Source organism: Pieris napi, chromosome 3 (genome assembly GCF_905475465.1).
Source record: "Pieris napi chromosome 3, ilPieNapi1.2, whole genome shotgun sequence".
NCBI lineage: Eukaryota > Metazoa > Arthropoda > Insecta > Lepidoptera > Pieridae > Pieris > Pieris napi.
The window spans coordinates 13496142-13513002 of NC_062236.1; the positions used below are offsets into that span (position 1 = coordinate 13496142).

At 51.7% G+C, this 16861-nt stretch overlaps 1 protein-coding gene across 1 annotated transcript in view; it reads right to left on the minus strand.

The window, feature by feature from the left end:
• Positions 1–1112: 1112 nt before the first annotated feature.
• Positions 1113–16861, minus strand: part of LOC125063439 (E3 ubiquitin-protein ligase UBR4) — a 37461-nt gene continuing 21712 nt past the window's right edge. Inside the window, exons 47-87 of the mRNA XM_047669868.1 lie at positions 15483–15697; positions 14842–14989; positions 14611–14760; positions 14368–14542; positions 14133–14278; positions 13886–14058; positions 13551–13821; positions 13303–13479; positions 13133–13231; positions 12903–13062; positions 12339–12837; positions 12164–12267; positions 11944–12088; positions 11674–11865; positions 11426–11600; positions 11211–11345; positions 11039–11138; positions 7487–7706; positions 7227–7417; positions 7045–7151; positions 6818–6978; positions 6598–6738; positions 6408–6508; positions 6221–6330; positions 5579–6126; positions 5425–5506; positions 5206–5343; positions 4905–5102; positions 4647–4837; positions 4374–4562; positions 4033–4201; positions 3722–3957; positions 3523–3643; positions 3171–3445; positions 2960–3094; positions 2733–2891; positions 2463–2645; positions 2116–2394; positions 1869–2044; positions 1474–1801; positions 1113–1406 (exon numbers count right to left, since the gene is read on the minus strand). Coding sequence (XP_047525824.1) covers positions 1185–1406; positions 1474–1801; positions 1869–2044; positions 2116–2394; positions 2463–2645; positions 2733–2891; positions 2960–3094; positions 3171–3445; positions 3523–3643; positions 3722–3957; positions 4033–4201; positions 4374–4562; positions 4647–4837; positions 4905–5102; positions 5206–5343; positions 5425–5506; positions 5579–6126; positions 6221–6330; positions 6408–6508; positions 6598–6738; positions 6818–6978; positions 7045–7151; positions 7227–7417; positions 7487–7706; positions 11039–11138; positions 11211–11345; positions 11426–11600; positions 11674–11865; positions 11944–12088; positions 12164–12267; positions 12339–12837; positions 12903–13062; positions 13133–13231; positions 13303–13479; positions 13551–13821; positions 13886–14058; positions 14133–14278; positions 14368–14542; positions 14611–14760; positions 14842–14989; positions 15483–15697 — 7724 coding nt within the window. The 3' untranslated portion in view covers positions 1113–1184. The remainder of the gene's footprint in view (positions 1407–1473; positions 1802–1868; positions 2045–2115; positions 2395–2462; positions 2646–2732; positions 2892–2959; positions 3095–3170; positions 3446–3522; positions 3644–3721; positions 3958–4032; positions 4202–4373; positions 4563–4646; positions 4838–4904; positions 5103–5205; positions 5344–5424; positions 5507–5578; positions 6127–6220; positions 6331–6407; positions 6509–6597; positions 6739–6817; positions 6979–7044; positions 7152–7226; positions 7418–7486; positions 7707–11038; positions 11139–11210; positions 11346–11425; positions 11601–11673; positions 11866–11943; positions 12089–12163; positions 12268–12338; positions 12838–12902; positions 13063–13132; positions 13232–13302; positions 13480–13550; positions 13822–13885; positions 14059–14132; positions 14279–14367; positions 14543–14610; positions 14761–14841; positions 14990–15482; positions 15698–16861) is intronic.

The window sequence follows — 16861 nt, forward strand, 5'->3', positions numbered from 1 at the left end:
TTTGATATACATTAATGACATTAGCAAGTTAGGACTAAACGGTGATGTTACGCTGTATGAAGATGACACAAGTTTGGTTTACTACGGTAGTAATATAGATGAAACATGAAAGATGCATAAATTGATTTAAACTGCTAAGTAACTGGTTAAAAATTTACTATCAATACAGAAAAAAAAGAAAATATACGATTTTGTACCTCTTACTATTAATGGATAGAAATATCATTAGAACAAATAGTCAAAAAATCTTGGTGTTGCATTGGATAATCGTTTAACGTGAAAGCCGCAAACTGACGTTATTAAATCCAAACTACCTTCCATAGTTGGAGAGCTGCGTGGCAGTGTGCGTTGATTCCCTAAGTCAGTCCGGCTCTTTATATATTATATTATAAGTAAAGCCACATATAGACTACTTAATCGAACTATGGGGCACTGCAGCGCCTACCAATCGTTATAAAATACAAATTATGCAAAATAAATTATTGAAGACATTATTCTATTATGATTATTTGACTCCTACTGAAAAACTTGCAGAGATACCAAATTTATGAGTATAAACCAGACATACGTTTAATTTTAAAATACAAAATTATTAACAAATTAATTCATATAAATCTATCCTTTACACAAAAATCAGATACAAAATATTAATTAAGAAATATTGATACATTATCTTTAATACAACCGAGGACTAATTACGGAAAACTTAATATTATGTATCAAGGCGCACAACTATTTAATACATTGCCAACCAGACTAAAAGAAATAAATTACATTTAGAGGGAAACATTACAAAGATAAAGAAAAAATAACTTAAACAAAAGATTACAGACAATACAAACGTGCATTTTACAAATATAAAAAAAAACTAATAATTTTCTACTTTGCAATTATCACTATTGGTCACGGATCAACAGATCAACTTTGGCTGCAGCATGTTACGCCTGAAGACATGGAGACTCTCATTAAATGGATCTGCTTCGCATCCTACGCCTCAAATTGCGCCAGGTCATCGTCGAACGACCTGACAAATTTGCTCTTTCAATTAACCTGCAATGTCAACTGTCAATAATTGAAAGAATCAGAAGGAATCAGTGAATGAAACACTCGTCGAAAGCTAAACATTATATTATGAAAAACCGAATACAATATAAACACGCGGACAATTTAGGTCGGGGAAGGGTTCAGAGGTCTTCGAAGACGGTCGAGAGAAACGCGTCGGGGTCGGGGAAGTCCTCGAGGAAGCCGGCCGCGTCGCAGAACTCGGCGAAGGAGGTGCAGGGCAGCAGCTCGTCGGTCAGCGTCGCCACGATGCGCTCGGCCGCCTTCGCGTTGGCCTCGTCGCTCACGCGGATGTACTCCGCCAGCTTCACGGGCCACTGCTCCGCGGAGGCCGCCGACACGTTCTGCAAAGCGACGGGCGCGTCAACGGACCGCAGGCGACGGCCGCGCCGAACGCGGAGAGGGTCTCACCTTGAACATGACCCCGTACAGCTGGTCGACGAGGGCGGCGAACACGGCGTAGGCCGCGAGGTCGGCCCAGGGCCTCGGGACGCGCTGCTCGGGCGACAGCGCGTGCAGGGGCACGCCGCTCGACACGCAGCGCGCCTGCCCCGTGATCAGCAACCGCCGCAGCACCTCCGCGCGGTTGCGCCGCCACTCGGCGGGCGGCAGGACCAGCAGCGCGAGCGTCGCGTAGTAGAGGGCGCCGTCCGCCTCGTGGGCCGACTCGAGGCGCTTGGCCGGCGCCCAGGACAGGAACTCGTTCACGGCGTTGGCCTCGCGAGCCGCCATGCGGGTGCTGCGGAGAAGCGCGCCGTTAGAGACTATCCGGGGACCGTCGAGGCGACGTCGGTCGAGAGGCTCACGTGTTCATGACGTAGAGGGCCATGTGCAGCATCGCCGGCAGCAGCTGCATATTGGAGAGCGGGCCTCCGCCGCCCGTGTCGTCGTGGAAAGTGCGGCCGCGGGCGAAGCGCCACGCGAGCAGCTTCAGGTCGTGCACCGTGCACTGGTAGCCGATGTCGCGGTGGCCCGTGCACTCCTGCGCAGAGGTTCACGGTCAAGAGAAGCGGGGGTGGACGAAGAGTCGCGAGGGGTCCGACGGAGACCGACCTGCAGGTAGGTGGTGTGTCGGGCGAGGCAGCTGGCGAAGGCCGACTCGGGCACGTTGGGTCCCCACAGCGGCAGCAGGCCGTTGCAGCGAGTGCTGGCGTTCTGCAGGGCGGCGCTCTCCCACTCGTCCCTGGCGCGCTGCAGCCTCACGGCGGCCATGTGGCACTCGACGTGGACGACGTTATAGTGCGAGACCGTCGTGAAGCCGAGGGTCTTGCGCGGGCGCGCCTCCGCCTCCTCCACGGGGCAGCGCTTCGTGTAAGTGTAGACGCCCAGCACCTGAAACGCGAGACGCTCGTCATCCGGGCGACGGGGTTCCGCGGGAGCGGCGAAGGGCTCGGGCAGACCTTCGTGGGCTGGTACTTGTATCCCTCGCGGCAAATGCAGCACACGGCGCCGGCCTCCTCGGCCAGGTCGGCAACCTGCTGCGTGAGCGAGCACTGCGCCGTCACCTGCCCTCGTTCGTTGCTGCGCATGCCCAGCGCGCCCAGCTGCCGCTCGCGCACGGCCATCGCGAGGCGCTTCTTCTCCTGTCGACGGCCAACGGGCGGAGCGTTTTAGACGAGAACGGTTGGAGAGGGTCACGATCGGCGAGATCTCTCGACCTATCTCGGTACCTGTCTGGTGAACTCCCGCACTTGCCGCACCCTGTCGGCGCACTGCGGCTGCGACCGGAGCGCCTCGAGAAGGTTCTCGGCCAGGGAGCCCACGTGTTCCCCGGAGGACACCTGCTCGAGCCGATGCACTATCGGGATCGCCTTCTCGCACACCAGCATCTGCGGCGATCGGGAATTAGACGTCGTCGGCTCTCGACCGCGAGGCGTCGGGCGGAACGGAATCTCACCTGAGTCGGTTCGTGGTCGGAAGCCAGGCCGGTGAGGAACCTCAGGATGAACTTCAGAGCCGGCCGGCTTATGAACTCCTTCAGCTCGTCGGAGTCGGTGCAGACCAGCGTCGGCTTCACGCACGGCGCGTGTCTCTGGGCGGACGGAGAGCGTTCGTGAGCGTCTATTCGAGGGAGACCGAAGGCGCTAAAGCCCGAGTCGGAGACTCACCACTATGTAGTCCAAGGCGTCGCGGACGACGCCGAGCGAGATCAGGTAGTCTTTGAGCGTGCCTCCGACGCTGTTCCTCTCGATGTTGGCGCAGAGCGCGCAGAACAGCTCGATGCGGAACTCGCGCTCGCCCCACTGCTCGGCGTCGAGGCGCTCGAACTCCAGCGCCGGCTTGAAGTGCTCCACCAGCATCGCCATCTTCAGGTCGTTGCCGTAGACCAACGCGGCCAAAACGCGCATCAGGTGGCCGAGAGACACGGAGTTGTTGCGGATCGCTGCAGATTTCATTTCGTTATGAACCGAACTCCTACTCCGAACGAGTCGACGAGGATTATTCTATGAGAAGAGTCACCCGTCAGTTCGGTGCAGTTGAGCAGGGCCTGCACGTGCTCCGGGCCGCCGAACGTGAGCGAGAATTGCAGGAAAGACTCCAAGCTCTCGCTGGCCGCCACGGTGAGTATGCGCTCCATTATCTGAAAGGAGAGAATTCCACGATCTAAAGATCCACGCCGATGGGACCCCGTTCGATCGAAGTTTTCGCGGGGCGTCACCTCGAGCAGTTGATGCACGAGCTCGGCCCTGGGCATGTCCTTCTCCTCGGCGGCGGCGAGCGTGAGCGCGTGCAAGAGGACGGGCAGGGCGCGCGTTTCCGTGCTCGTCAGCACGCGCACGCAGCGGCGCACGCGCACGCACAGGCTCAGCAGGCGCAGCAGGGTCGACACGAGGGCTCGCGCGGCGCCCACTCGCTGAATCGCCGCCAAACGCCGCAGCATCGCCTCCAGGCCGCCTGAAGGGAAAGAGAAGACGCTTACTACGTCCGCCGAAGAGACGAAGCGAGAGGAGGAGGGTGCCCGGTACCGACCGCAGTCCGCCAGCACGTTGGCCATGCGGTACGTCTGCTCGTCGTCGACGGCTTCGGCGTTGGTCTGGCTGAGCGTCTCCACGAACTCTTCGGTGGCGTCTCCGAGAAGGCCTCTCATCCGGTACACGACGCGCATCGCCTCCAGACTCTCTCCCAACGTGCACCACACCTTCAACCATATACATTTTCTTAAATCCTATTTATTTAAAAGCCATACACCTAGTGATTAAGCTTTAAATATTACTTTAACAGTTTACTAGTGAATTGAATATATAATTTATAAATCTATCACAAAATTCGGCAGTGAACCCTGAACTTAATATTTGTAAAAAAATACGGACCTTCTTGTAGACATCCTTGACGGGCAAGTCCAGGGACATGATCTTATTGCAGACGAGCAACTCCATGCCGTTGTCGTCTTCCAGCAGAGCCACGAGCTCGCAGTCCGTGCAGATCTTGTTTTTGACGTCGCGCATCAGGGGCCCCATTCCCGGCTCTCCCGACGAGTACGGGTTGCCCAACATGCGGCCCTGAAACGAGCCTTGCCGTGAAAAGGGACCGACCGACTGCCGTTTAATCGGAAAAGCCAATAGACGGAAACAGGAGGAACCGACCTGCAAGAAGTCCTCCTGCTGCGGATCCTTCTCCAGAGAGAGGAAGAATTCGCCGACGTCGTTTTCTTCCGGGTAGATGATGGAGCAGAGCCGTTCGAAGATGAACACCGGAGTGCGGTAGTCGTGCAGCGGGTACTTCTGCACGGTCTCTATGCACACCGCCATGAACTCGGCCGTCTCCGCTTCGGTGCCTGGCGGACCGATACAAATCAAAACCCGAGCTGTGGAGGCGCGAGGCGAAAGCGACGAGCGACCTACCGGTGGTCATCTCCTCGAGCAGCTCCAGCAGCTTCTCCTGCGTGTCGTCCGTGAGGCGGGTCCTCTGTACCACCAGCCTACGCAGAGAGAGGTAGCCCCCGAGGACGGCTCCCACCAGCCGGCCTTTGTACGCCCTCCGCGCCCCCGGCTCCTCCAGGAACATCGCCAACAACTCCGTGAGACGCTGAAGAGCGTATCCTAAACGATGATTCAATATTTAAAAATAATTTTTTTTGTATATTTAATTCATATAAATGAAGTATTTAATCTGACCGACCACAACCGACGACGGAAAATATACCTTGAGCCAGGTCCGAGGTGAGCGTGGTCTCCTCGAGGCGGTGCAGCTGCTCGATCTCGTCAGTCATGAGATCCGCTATCTGCTGCAGCACGCCCCGCAGCGCCAGGAATTGCTTCCACGGGCTCTTCGCGGCTAGACCTGATGAATTCACGAAGGGAAATTACGATAACACGCGATCCCACAAACCCGACCGCGAGTACGCGAAAGCCACGAACGTACGCTGATACAGCTGAAGGAACTGCTCGCTCGCCTCCCCGGCCGCGCCCACCTCGGGCAGGAAGCTCGTCAACAGTATCAGCACCTACGACGAAACGACAATTAGCCGGGCGGTTCCGCCTCGAGGGTCGCGCTCGCCGCGGCGAGGGGAACTCACCGCCTTGGTCCGCTCGTAGGAGTCGCACAGCGAGGCGACGACTCGGCAGGCCGTGTCCCTCGCGATGCGGGAGCTGGGGTCGAACATGACGGGCCGCAGCCAGCCGCCGTCCGACAGGCTGACGCGCCGCATGCCGCGGCCGAGCAGCACCCGGCGCCTCCACCGGCCGACGCACTCGCGCGCCAGGCGCAGGTCCCTCGGCGGCAGCTCGCAGTCGGCGGGCGGCGCGGCCTCCGGGGCGGCCAGGCTGCGCCACTCCCTCCGCGACACTCGGCCGGCCAGCCACGCCGCCAGGTCGACGACGAGGTCGCCCGTCCGATTCGGCGGCTCGTCTCCCTCCTGCGGACACGCGTCCGGCGTTACGGTCGTCCGGCGACCGCGTACACGACACGATTCGACGACGCGTACCTTGACTTCCTCGACTCGATCGTCCGTCGCGGAGGCCGCGGCGGACGGGGCGGCGGACGGCGCGGCGGCGAGCGGAGCCATCAGCTCTTGCATGTAGCGGAGACAAGGCAGGGCCACTTGTTGAAGGGCGAATTGGTGAGCTGGCGAGAGAGAGAGAGAGAAGCGAACGCGGTTAGACACGTGTCGCGCGACGGGCGAGCGACGTCTGCGGAGACGCGACACTCAAACACTCACAGTTGGGCGAGGAGGTGTTGATGCCGGGCATGTCGGCCAACGCCTCGTCCTTGAGGATGTAGTGGGCGGCCGGCGGGATCCCCGCCACTTCGCTCACTTTCGGGCAGCACCTGCTCGAGTGTCGATCGATATTAATAAACGTGACCCGCGACGGATAGAGTTGGACGAAATCGAATTTACGACTCACCAGACCCACAGCTTCACGACGCATCGCAGCCTCACCTCCCAACATTCGATCGAGTCCTGGACTTTGACCAGCGATCCCAGGAGGAGAACCAGGGGCCGCACCTGACGAGGGAAAGAGAAGAGTCAAGTCGTCCCGCGAGACGGACGATCGGGCGTCCGATGCGAAGGCGCGAGCGGTGGAAATTCCTTACGGAGTTGTTGTGATCCTGCGAGGCGGCGTGCCCCACGAGCGACAGAGTGATGCGCTGCGTCAGCAGAGTGCACAGGCGTTCCGTGGCCGCCAAGTTGTCTCGAGTCACCAGGCAGATCAGGGCGCGCACCTCTTCCTGGCTCTGTGGAGGGCGAGAGGCGCGTGTTATCCGACGGAATCGGTCGTTCGACGGAAGGACGAACGGAACGTACGCCCGGTACCTGCGGCGTGCCGCGGTGCAGATTGTGATGCACGAGCTCGTGCACGAGGCCGGCGCCGCACAGCGCGGCTCTCTTGTCCGGCTGCGACGCCAGGGCCCGCAGCAGGGTCAGGCAGTGCTCCGCCGTACACAGCGAGCACCCGTAGCACGAGCCGCCGCTCTCTGCGAACGGGGACGGCGTCAGACACGGGGCCGGCGTACTCGGGTGCGGGCCGAGCGGGGGCTTACCCTTGGCGAGGTCGCCGTCGTAGTTCTGCGCGAGCACGGAGTACGCGGGCGACGCCTCGCCGTTTTGTCGGTCGCTCTGAGCTTTGTCGTAGGCGACCAATTCTTTCCTGCGAGAGAAGAAGAACGCGATAAGCGTGACGAGAGGCGACGGGCGGTCGAGGAGCGCCGGCGCGACGCCTCACCTGCAGGCCAGCACCTTCTGGATGATCTTGGAGAGGTCCTCGAAGTGCCCCTTGCTCTCGACGCAGTACTTGTGCGCGAGCGCCTGGATGACGCGGTTGACCTGACCCCCTCCCGGGGCCGCGGTCGCCGTGTTGCTGTTCTCGTCCGGCCGACCGTCCACGCGGTGCTCGCTTATCTTGTGCACGAGCGACTGCGGAGCAGAGGGAAGGTTCTTTCTGGGATTCCTGTCTTCGCACGGTTCGAGGAAGCGGCGACTCACCTCCAAGTGGGGCTTGTTGGCGATCAGCTGGCGGTAGACGCGGTCGGCCTTGTCCAGCAGAGTGCCGATCGTCTGCACGGTCTTCTTCCGTTCCTCGTCGTTTTCGATGGAATCGACGACGCAGCAGGGTCTGGCGATCAGAGTGTAATCGAACTTGGCGTACTTGCAGAAGCCGCACGCGTGACACAGGAACGGATCCTTTTCGTCGTAGTTTATTGCCCTGAAATATTTCAAAATGCTTTTAATTTCAAGAAATAATTCCCAACTTCGGTTCAAGTTGTATAGAAGTAGCTTTTTCTTTTCAAAAATTGTGGCCAATTAACAATTGCTGCTATAAATAATGATAATTGAATGAAAAACATTGATAAGATTCAGCCAGGTACCTCAAATGTGTGTAGTGTTGAATCAAAATATAAACACAATCTAAACGTCCTTTACACGGAATATCAATGTAACTAAACTTATTGATCTTAAGTATAACGAAATTTTTGACGCCTGTGAAGTATTTAAAGAGACCTTCCCTGTGAAATATATATATTAATAAAAAACTCATGTGTGCAATTCACACGTGGTAGAAGTGAAACCAACAAAAACAAAGTTTTTATAATAATATGTAAATTATACTTTTTTCACTAACTAAATGTAGGACTATCAATCTTTAATTTGATAAAAACTAAAATAATGGAAGTTTGAAATTCGATGATTATTACTTATTAAATTTTTTGCACATCTATGTTTTTTAAATTCAGAAAATGATCAAATACACGCCAATTTAAAGTTTATACACTGCACAATTCTTCCCATCTCATTCTCTCACACGCTAAATCCTACGAATTTATGCGTCTGTCTCTTTTTACTGTCGCTTTTTCCGTTGCATCCGGTTTGAAATCACAACGATTCTAAAGAAGTTTCACTTCAACAAGATATAAAAATACTCACAAACACACAGTTAAATAAAAACACACCACGCTGACATCTTACTAATTTAGAGTTATACACTGTATAATGCCTCCTATCTCATTCTCTCCCACGCCAAATCCTATTAATTTATGTGTCTGTCTCTTTTTACTGTCGCTTTCTCACTCTCTCCCACGCCAAATCCTATTAATTTATGTGTCTGTCTCTTTTTACTGTCGCTTTCTCACTCTCTCCCACGCCAAATCCTATTAATTTATGTGTCTGTCTCTTTTTCCGTTGCTTCCGGTTTGAAATCACAACGATTCTAAAGAAGTTTCACTTCAAAATTCCAATGTTATACAGGCCCCGTGTTGAATATTTATCCCCTGAATATAAAAAAAAAGGGTGCGTGTACTTATGTACGCGCGTAAGAAGTTATACTTCTTTGGCATTATTAAAAATAGTTTTTGATTGCATGCAAATAATTAATTACAATTAAATAATCAAAGACTGGAAAAGGAGTCATTAAAGTCAATAAAGTTCAGTTTACATTTGAAAAATTAATTAAATAAATATTTATTATTATTCTCTTACATTAAACAAATAAAACACTATTTATCTTTAAAACATTTTTATTTCATTATACTATTTATTTTTAAGTGACTCTAATGTCTTCATCAGAATTTCGGTTTGTAATTTTAAATTAATCATTACTTGGTTGTGCATCTACGAGGCTCCTCCAAAACTACTTGCTTTCTGCAACAAATAAGAGAATATTAATTTAAGCTCTGTCCATGCAAAACTTAAAAATTTTTATAATTCATATTATAAATTTTTTAACACATTTATATTAATATAATTATATAAATGTGTTAATAATATAATTTGTAGCACATGCTACAGACCTGGATAGCAACTTTCTTTTATTCTATTTAGAGATAGAGATAATTTAAATATAATACCGGTGTCTTCCTTGTAGGTTTCTTTGGAGTTGTTTGGGGATTCTTGTTGTTCAGTTCGACATGATTTTCTTTAACCTTTCTTTAATCCTACAAAATAATGAAATTGTTAAGTTATGTTGTCACTGTTGTGCACACCTTTGTTTGGCTTTTTTAGTATTCAAGTTATGTCAAAACTGATTTCTTACCTTGTCATTGTTGGCTTTATTTGCTTTTGGGATATCAATTGTTTCCAAAATGATTTTATTTGTAATAACCTGAAATATATAAATAACATCTATTAATTTAAGTATCATGGTGAGTGGTTCGCACTCAGGTATTAAGGTGTATTATACCCACTGTCCATTATAAGTGGGAATGGGCTCACTTCTGGCTGGACAGAGTTTCGGTACTACAAGTGCAACATGGATGTTTTGAGGTATTACAATATCTCTAACTACCCTGTAGGGGAATAAAGTAATGTTGTAAGCATATGCCTATGCTTGAAAGGTTGAACCTTGAACATCACCATACATCATATTTATAATTAACATTCCTACCTCGACACCATCACAATCAAATTCATTGAAATCTACTTCAAACCATTGTGTCTCGAGAAGGTGATGGTGGCTTTGTTCCACCTCCAGTTTTTGATGTTTCACGGCGATAAGATGACAACTCTTTTTTTGTATTCAATTTAGTGCACTTCCACTGATTCATCAATTGTTTTTTGTCTCTTGTCCTTATATTTGCTAGATTAAATCTGATATTTTGATTAAATAATGTGGTCATTTTTTTGAGATGCAGGTACTTATTAAAATGTTTACTTCTCTGTTATATCGCTCCAAGCCTTCATTTTCTCCTTATTAGTATTCGTGCTTAAATCTTTGTTCTCAATTATTGATATATAGGGCCGTAGAATATTTCTAAAAAGTTGCTGTAACAAACGCAATAAACAAAAGCAATGAATAATGGTTCATGTTTCAGTTTTAATCAACAATAATACTCGATAATACATACGGATAGTTAACCTCAATTGTATTGAAGCACTCAGGAAGGTTAGCACAGTTTTTTCACAAATATTTTATATTATTTCACAAATATTTTGTATAATGAAAATAACTAGGTATATAATTATTAATTTTAAACAATAATTAAAACTCCTATATTTGTTTAAAAGGTAAATGTCATTGTCAGATGTCAATTGTCATGGTCATTCAAAATTCTTGTTAAGCTGCTAAGCTAGAATATGCGTGAAGTTAGCTTCACGCATATTCTATTTCTTTTTACTTGTAGTTTGTCTTATTCCCATCTCGCTCGCGCACGCTATATCACACTGCCAATTTTGTGTCATAGGTGCGCGCGCAATCGTAAAATTTCACTCTCATCAATTTTTCATAACGCGCCTAAAGAAGTACAACTTCAATAATAAAATTAGGCTATTCAAAATCTCTAACTTCAGGCCCTAAGATTGGTCAGTTCAGTTCACAAGACTATGGTGTAACCAATTGCAACGACTTATATAGGTTCTACCTTCATTTAGTTTAATAAACAATAAACATGTTGTGAAAATAACTTAACCAATTTGTTAATGACACTGGAAGGAACTAGGACGATCCAAGACTGAACTAAAAATGAAAACTCTATACGTAGGGGACGTATTGTACTCAACCTCGCGCGGAGTCAAAGAGAGGGGAAGGCGAAACAGACAACTTACCGGCACTTGTGACATTGGAAGACGTTTTCGCCGCAATTAGCGCACACCCCGGGATTCGCGGGCACCGACTGCGAGCAGCGAGGGCACTGAAGAGATTCCCCTGCGAGCAGACGGGCGCGTTTAACATTCGGGCATTCGGTGAGGTTTACACTTTAAAAGGGTTCGCACGAACCGGTGGCCTGCTGGTTCTCGTAGAAGTCGGCGTACTCCATCATGAGGTTGCAGGCGACTATCGGCAGCGGGAAGTCCACCCGCACTTCGGTCTGTCCGGATTGCAGCTGGACGCGCTTGGCCTTATGCCACATGCCTGAAAAGCGAAGAAGAGACCGTGAGATGTCGCCCCGCGCGAGGAGGAGAAGGGAGGAAGAAGGAGGCGCGGGCACCGACCGGGTTTGTTCTTGAGCTCCTGCACGGCCTGCACGGTGCGGTTGTTGTAGTAGAAGTTGATGCCGCGCACCATCTTGCTGCGCTTGATGTCTCCGACGCGCAGGCTGATGCGGCTGATCGTATGGCTGCTCACCAGCTTCACGATCTGCGTCGTGGTCGTGAACTTGGAGTCGATCTGCGGACGGTCGGGGCGATGAGTCCTCGGAGGCCGTCGCGCGAATCGGGCGAGAGCGTGAGACGCGACAGACCTTTATCGTGGGCAGCTTGATGGTGGCCATGGGCACCTCCGGGTTGTTGCACACGAGACAGGGCTCCGACTCCAGGTAGTAGCCCTCGAGCTCCACGTACGCTCCCAGAGACGCGTACAGAGCCGAGTTCCCGTGGGACGTCAACAGACGGTTCTGGTTGCGCAGGAGGTCCACCGCGCTGTCGATGTACTCCTGTCGGAGTCAAGTATTAGTGGACGGAAACGGAAAGCGTGTTTCGTTCAATCAACCCGTCGCAAACCCTGAACTCACCGAGCCGTCGACCTTCGAGGTCTTGAGCGTGAAGTAGCCGAGCAGGTCGACGAATTGCGCCGCCTTGCGTCCGTACTGCGGCAGCGTGGGCCACAGACTCCAGAGCAGCGCCACCAGAGACGCTTGTTTGTTCGGAGACGAGTTGCTGCAAACGAAGTCGCGTGACGTTTCGACATTCAATCGCATCGAATCCATCGAATATATATTTACTTCGACTCACTTGTAAATGGCCAATAGCAGCGCGTGCGCTTGCCAACGAACCGCGGTCGAATTGGTCTCCAGAAGGAAGGCCTTCACGAAAAGTTTCAATTCTTCCTGAGACACCTGGAAATACACCCGAATGAGCACCTTCCGAACGGCGGCCTCGTCGCCCGGGCCCGGCCGAAGGCGAATACCTGTTTGTGTATCTGGGCCACGAGGTCGGGCACTCTCTGCTCTTGGAACTTGGAGGCGTCCGACACGTAGCCGTCGCTGTCGGCGCTGCGCTCGCGCTTAGGCCACTCGGGCTGCGCCTTGGCGTCCTTGGCGCCGGCCTGGGCCGGTTGGGCGGCGTTCGCGGGCTGGGCGCCGGGCGGGCACAGCGCCGCCTGCAGCAGCTGCAGCACGGTGGGAGCCACGTGCGGGTGCAGGCGTCTGGCCGCGCCCAGCAGCCACGGCAGGGTCTCGCGCCGCTCCGAGCGGCACGCGTGCTGCCAGTTGCCGGTTCGAGGGGTCACGATCTCCACGCACGCCTTGAGATGCTCCATGAGCCGAACCAGCTTGTCGTAGGCGGGGTCCGTGGCCAGCAGCGCCCGCGCGGCGTTCAGGTGCGTGTCGAGCGCGTGCACGTCGCGTATCTGACGGTAGCGCTCTCGAGTGTCGCACAGGAGCAGCAGGAGCTTGCGGACTTGTTTCCTGGGATTTCACCATCGAATGAGTAAAAGTAAAAAGTAAAGAGATCCCGGTCTCGATCGATCTACCTGAGCGGCGTCTGAGGATTCATCATGTACTCGCAGAGAAGAGTGCGCCAGCGAGAATCGAAATGCGAGGAATCGCAGTGCTTGTGGATCTGGTACGGAAGACGAACCGCCATTTCCATCAAAAGCTGCGGGTAGTTATCGAATACGTCCAGCACGTGACCTGTCGAAATGAAAAAGTTCGTTTTCATCGGCGATGTTAGAATGAGATTCGAGCGTGAAAATCGACTCACTCTTGACGTACTCCTTGACGAAGAACGGCTGCATGTCGGGCAGCGGCTGCGGCGGTTGAGGTTTGAGAAGCTGTCGCGTAGGAGTCGAGGCGGCCGCGTCTAAACCGAAACGGGCTATCATTTCGGAACGTAACGGCGACAGAGATCGTCAAAGAAAACCGTGAACTCACTGCTGTTGTTCTTCTGCCGCCAGTAGGGCAGCAGCGCGGCCAGCACGCCGTAGCAGTGGCCGGGGGCGCCGGCGCGCACGAAGGCGGCCGCGGCCAATCGCGACACGTGGGCCGCGCACGACGCGCTGGGCGCGTGCTCGCGGGACCCGCAGGTCTTCCACCGGCTCATGAGCACGCCTGGATACGAAGCACACGTTACTACGCGCCCGAACACTGCCGCGATTACTGATCGATCGGAAGTCACTCACTCAGCAGTCTCATTATGACGAGCTGCAGCTCTCTGCGATTGGTCCTCTCGTAGACGGGCGGGGCGCCGTCGTCGGCGGAGGCCGGTTCCGAGACCGGCGTTTCCAACCTGGCGATGGCCGACTGGAAGTCTCGTCGAGCGTCGCGATCTTCGCCGGAGGGCTCCTCGCTCTGAATGTCGAGCTCGCCGATCAGAACCTCCAGCAGGAGATCCAGGAGCGCTCTGTCTCCTTCGACGCTAGAATCCAAGTCGCCGGCGAGCATCAGCACCACCTGAGGATAGGCCGGTTTGAAAGGGGCCGTCGCGTTTTAAAATGTTAATCGTAAAGCGACTCACTTGGACGAACGGAATGGCTCTCTCTCCCGGTAAGTTCCTGAGGGTCGGCAGGGCGTCCAGCGCGGCGGACAGCAGAGACAGGCGCAGCGCGTGCAGCTTGCGCGTCTCGCTCTCCGCTTCGGGGCCGCGGGACGTGGACGCCACCGGCTGCGACGACGAAGTCGAAGGCCCGGCTGGGGAGCGAGACAGACTTAGAACGCCTCGCACGAACGCCCCGGCTCGCTCTCTACGGGGACTCCTCGCTCACCGTATACGCTGCTGCGGCCGGACACTCCGCCGATGCTGTCGGCGCCGGAACCCCCGCTCTCCTCGCCGGCCGACCCCGCGGCCTCGGCCGGCGACGTCCGCAGGGTGCTGCCGTCCGTCGCCGCCGTGCTGCCTTCGTCGTCCGAGCTGCGGAAATTTATTTACTCGTTTAATGTAGATCGGCCGATCGACGACAGATCGAAAGCTGCCCGGCGACGCGGGAGACGGTCTCTCACCCGTTAGGCGAGGCGTTGGCGTCGCTGAAGCCGGGCGCGGGCGGCGGCGGCGCCGTGGGCGTGTGCGGCCGCCGCCTCCGCGGCTGCTCCTGCTCCTGCAGCGACAGCGCGATGGCCAGTTCCACCATCGTCTCGTCGTCCGCGTCGGCCGGAATGTCCAGCAGCGCCTCGAGACCTGCCGAAGCGAAGGCTCGTCATTCGGGTCGGAACGTCGGCTTCCACGCGATAGAGCGAGAGACGCACCTCCGTCGGGCGCCAGCAGCACCATCGGTTCGAGCGAGTCGTCGACGTCCACGTATCGAGGCTCCCGCCGCGCGCCGAGCTCGGGCTCCGAGGCCGCGACCTCGGCCGCCGAGCCGCTCGCGCGAGCGGCGTTCGCCGACGAGCCGGCTCCTGGGGAGACGACGGTGACGCATTGCCGAATACGGACCGAGTTCTCCGTTCGTCCGGAGACGGGCGGCGGTCGGCACTCACCCGGCGTGTTCGGCGGAGACGGAATGTAGACGCGTCGCCTCCTCACCCGAGGTCGCAGCACTCGCACGAGAGCCGTCTTCGCGCCGAAGCTGATGTTCTGGTCTTCGGCGAGGAGGAGCGACAGATAGATTTGATTGCCGAATTCGACCTGAGATTATTATTTTATTTTTAAATGCACACTAACGAAACACATACAAACACTTACAGAGAACACATGACATAGCAAACAAGATACGTGCGTGTGTTACGTAGCCCTATACCATGGAATACTACCACGCAACTTACAGAGTTCCACGAGCCTCACGTTGCATAGTGTCAGCAATTGGTGCCTCTTCGAGCCTTATTCTTTCCATATTTTATGTGCATTCAATTTCCTTACTTCGGGTTGTTTAGCAGTATTTTAATTATAGTTTAAATTGTAATTTTATTTTTAAATAAATTAGTTTAAAACATTTGGTTTTTTTGAAACCTTCGGCTGTGGCCTTCGTAATTCGTGTGCATCAATGACAAATATAAACAACATAGGGGAAAAATAACTTAAACAAAGTAAAACTTTACTTTACTCTAGTTTAGGTAGACAAACTAGACTAAAAAATACAAACATGCAATGAATTATATTATGTCTGTCGGTCTGTACTCACACATTCCGGGTCGGAGTTGAGTTGGAACGCGTGTATGATGTCGGCCAGGGCGTGCAAGGTGTGCTCGGCGTGTCTCAAGCCGTAAGACAGGATGCCGGGGGGGCCTCGAGCCTGGTTCTTGCAGGCCGCCAACTTCCAGAGCACGCTCGCCAGCAAGGCGCACGCGTGCGGCTCGTCGCCCGGCGAGTCTCCCTTCCACAGGGCGGACCAGTCGCCTATAAGTGCAGGAGCCGGTAAAACGACATAAACGCATACGACGCGTACGATTAACCAAAATCGTATATATTCAACGATTAACCTGTAACCAACCTGTAGCCATTTTCAACAAAGTCTTGTGTGGAAATTACACAAGTAACACAACTTTAATATTGCTTTTTGGGAGAAGGGGAAATGTAGGACAAAATGAATTGTTGTCATTTATTGATAAATTAAAATCACTTAATGTAGAGAATATTGTCTTGTATACATTTCCTTACATCAAAGGTGCACCAAAGGAAAATAAAATTAGATATAAGTTAAACATGCTATTGCACAATACTTTAACTACTAACAATATACAATTAAATTGTGACTTAGGTACATACACTACTTTAAAAATAAGTATGTATTGACAAAGGATAGGTTCCGCCTACCTAATTATTATTTACAACAGATAGCTACTATGCTATCTTACTTTTTATTTACTAAACTTTTATTTGCTAAACATTTAGCTTTTCAGACAACTGCTTCTATTGAGCAGCTTAGCATCTTAAAAGAATGTAGTGATACTTGCATTAAGTATTAATAATATTAATAAAAAAATATTACATAAAGTATTAATAATAGTCACATGCATAACATTGATTGGATAGGAGCACTAAATGTAAGTGGTAACATAGATGACATGGTTGCAGCATTTTATAACAAAATTGATAGGATCATTACAGCTCACGTGCCTCGAACAAAAATCTTAAAATCTAATTATCCGCCGTGGTTTGATAAAGCTACCATTAGACTGCTTAGAGAGAAAAATAAGCTTCGGAAAAAATTTAGAAAATTTGGTAACCCACGTGATGAGTATGAATTTAAATTGCTTCGTACTCGTTGTGATAAACTAATCAGCAATAAATACAAAGCATATATTAGTAATGTTGAAAACAATAAATCTAAAAATGTTAAACATTTTTGGAACTTCATTAAACACAAAAGGAAAGACTCATATACAATACCACAAGAAATGTATCGAGGTGGTGAAAAAGCCACACAAATTAGCGAAATAGCTAATTTATTTGCGGAGCACTTTAAATCAGTTTTCAGTAGCAATGATATTAGTATAAATTGTGAATCTCAATATCCCACAATATGTAATGTCTTACCGTTATGCAATGTTAGATTTACCG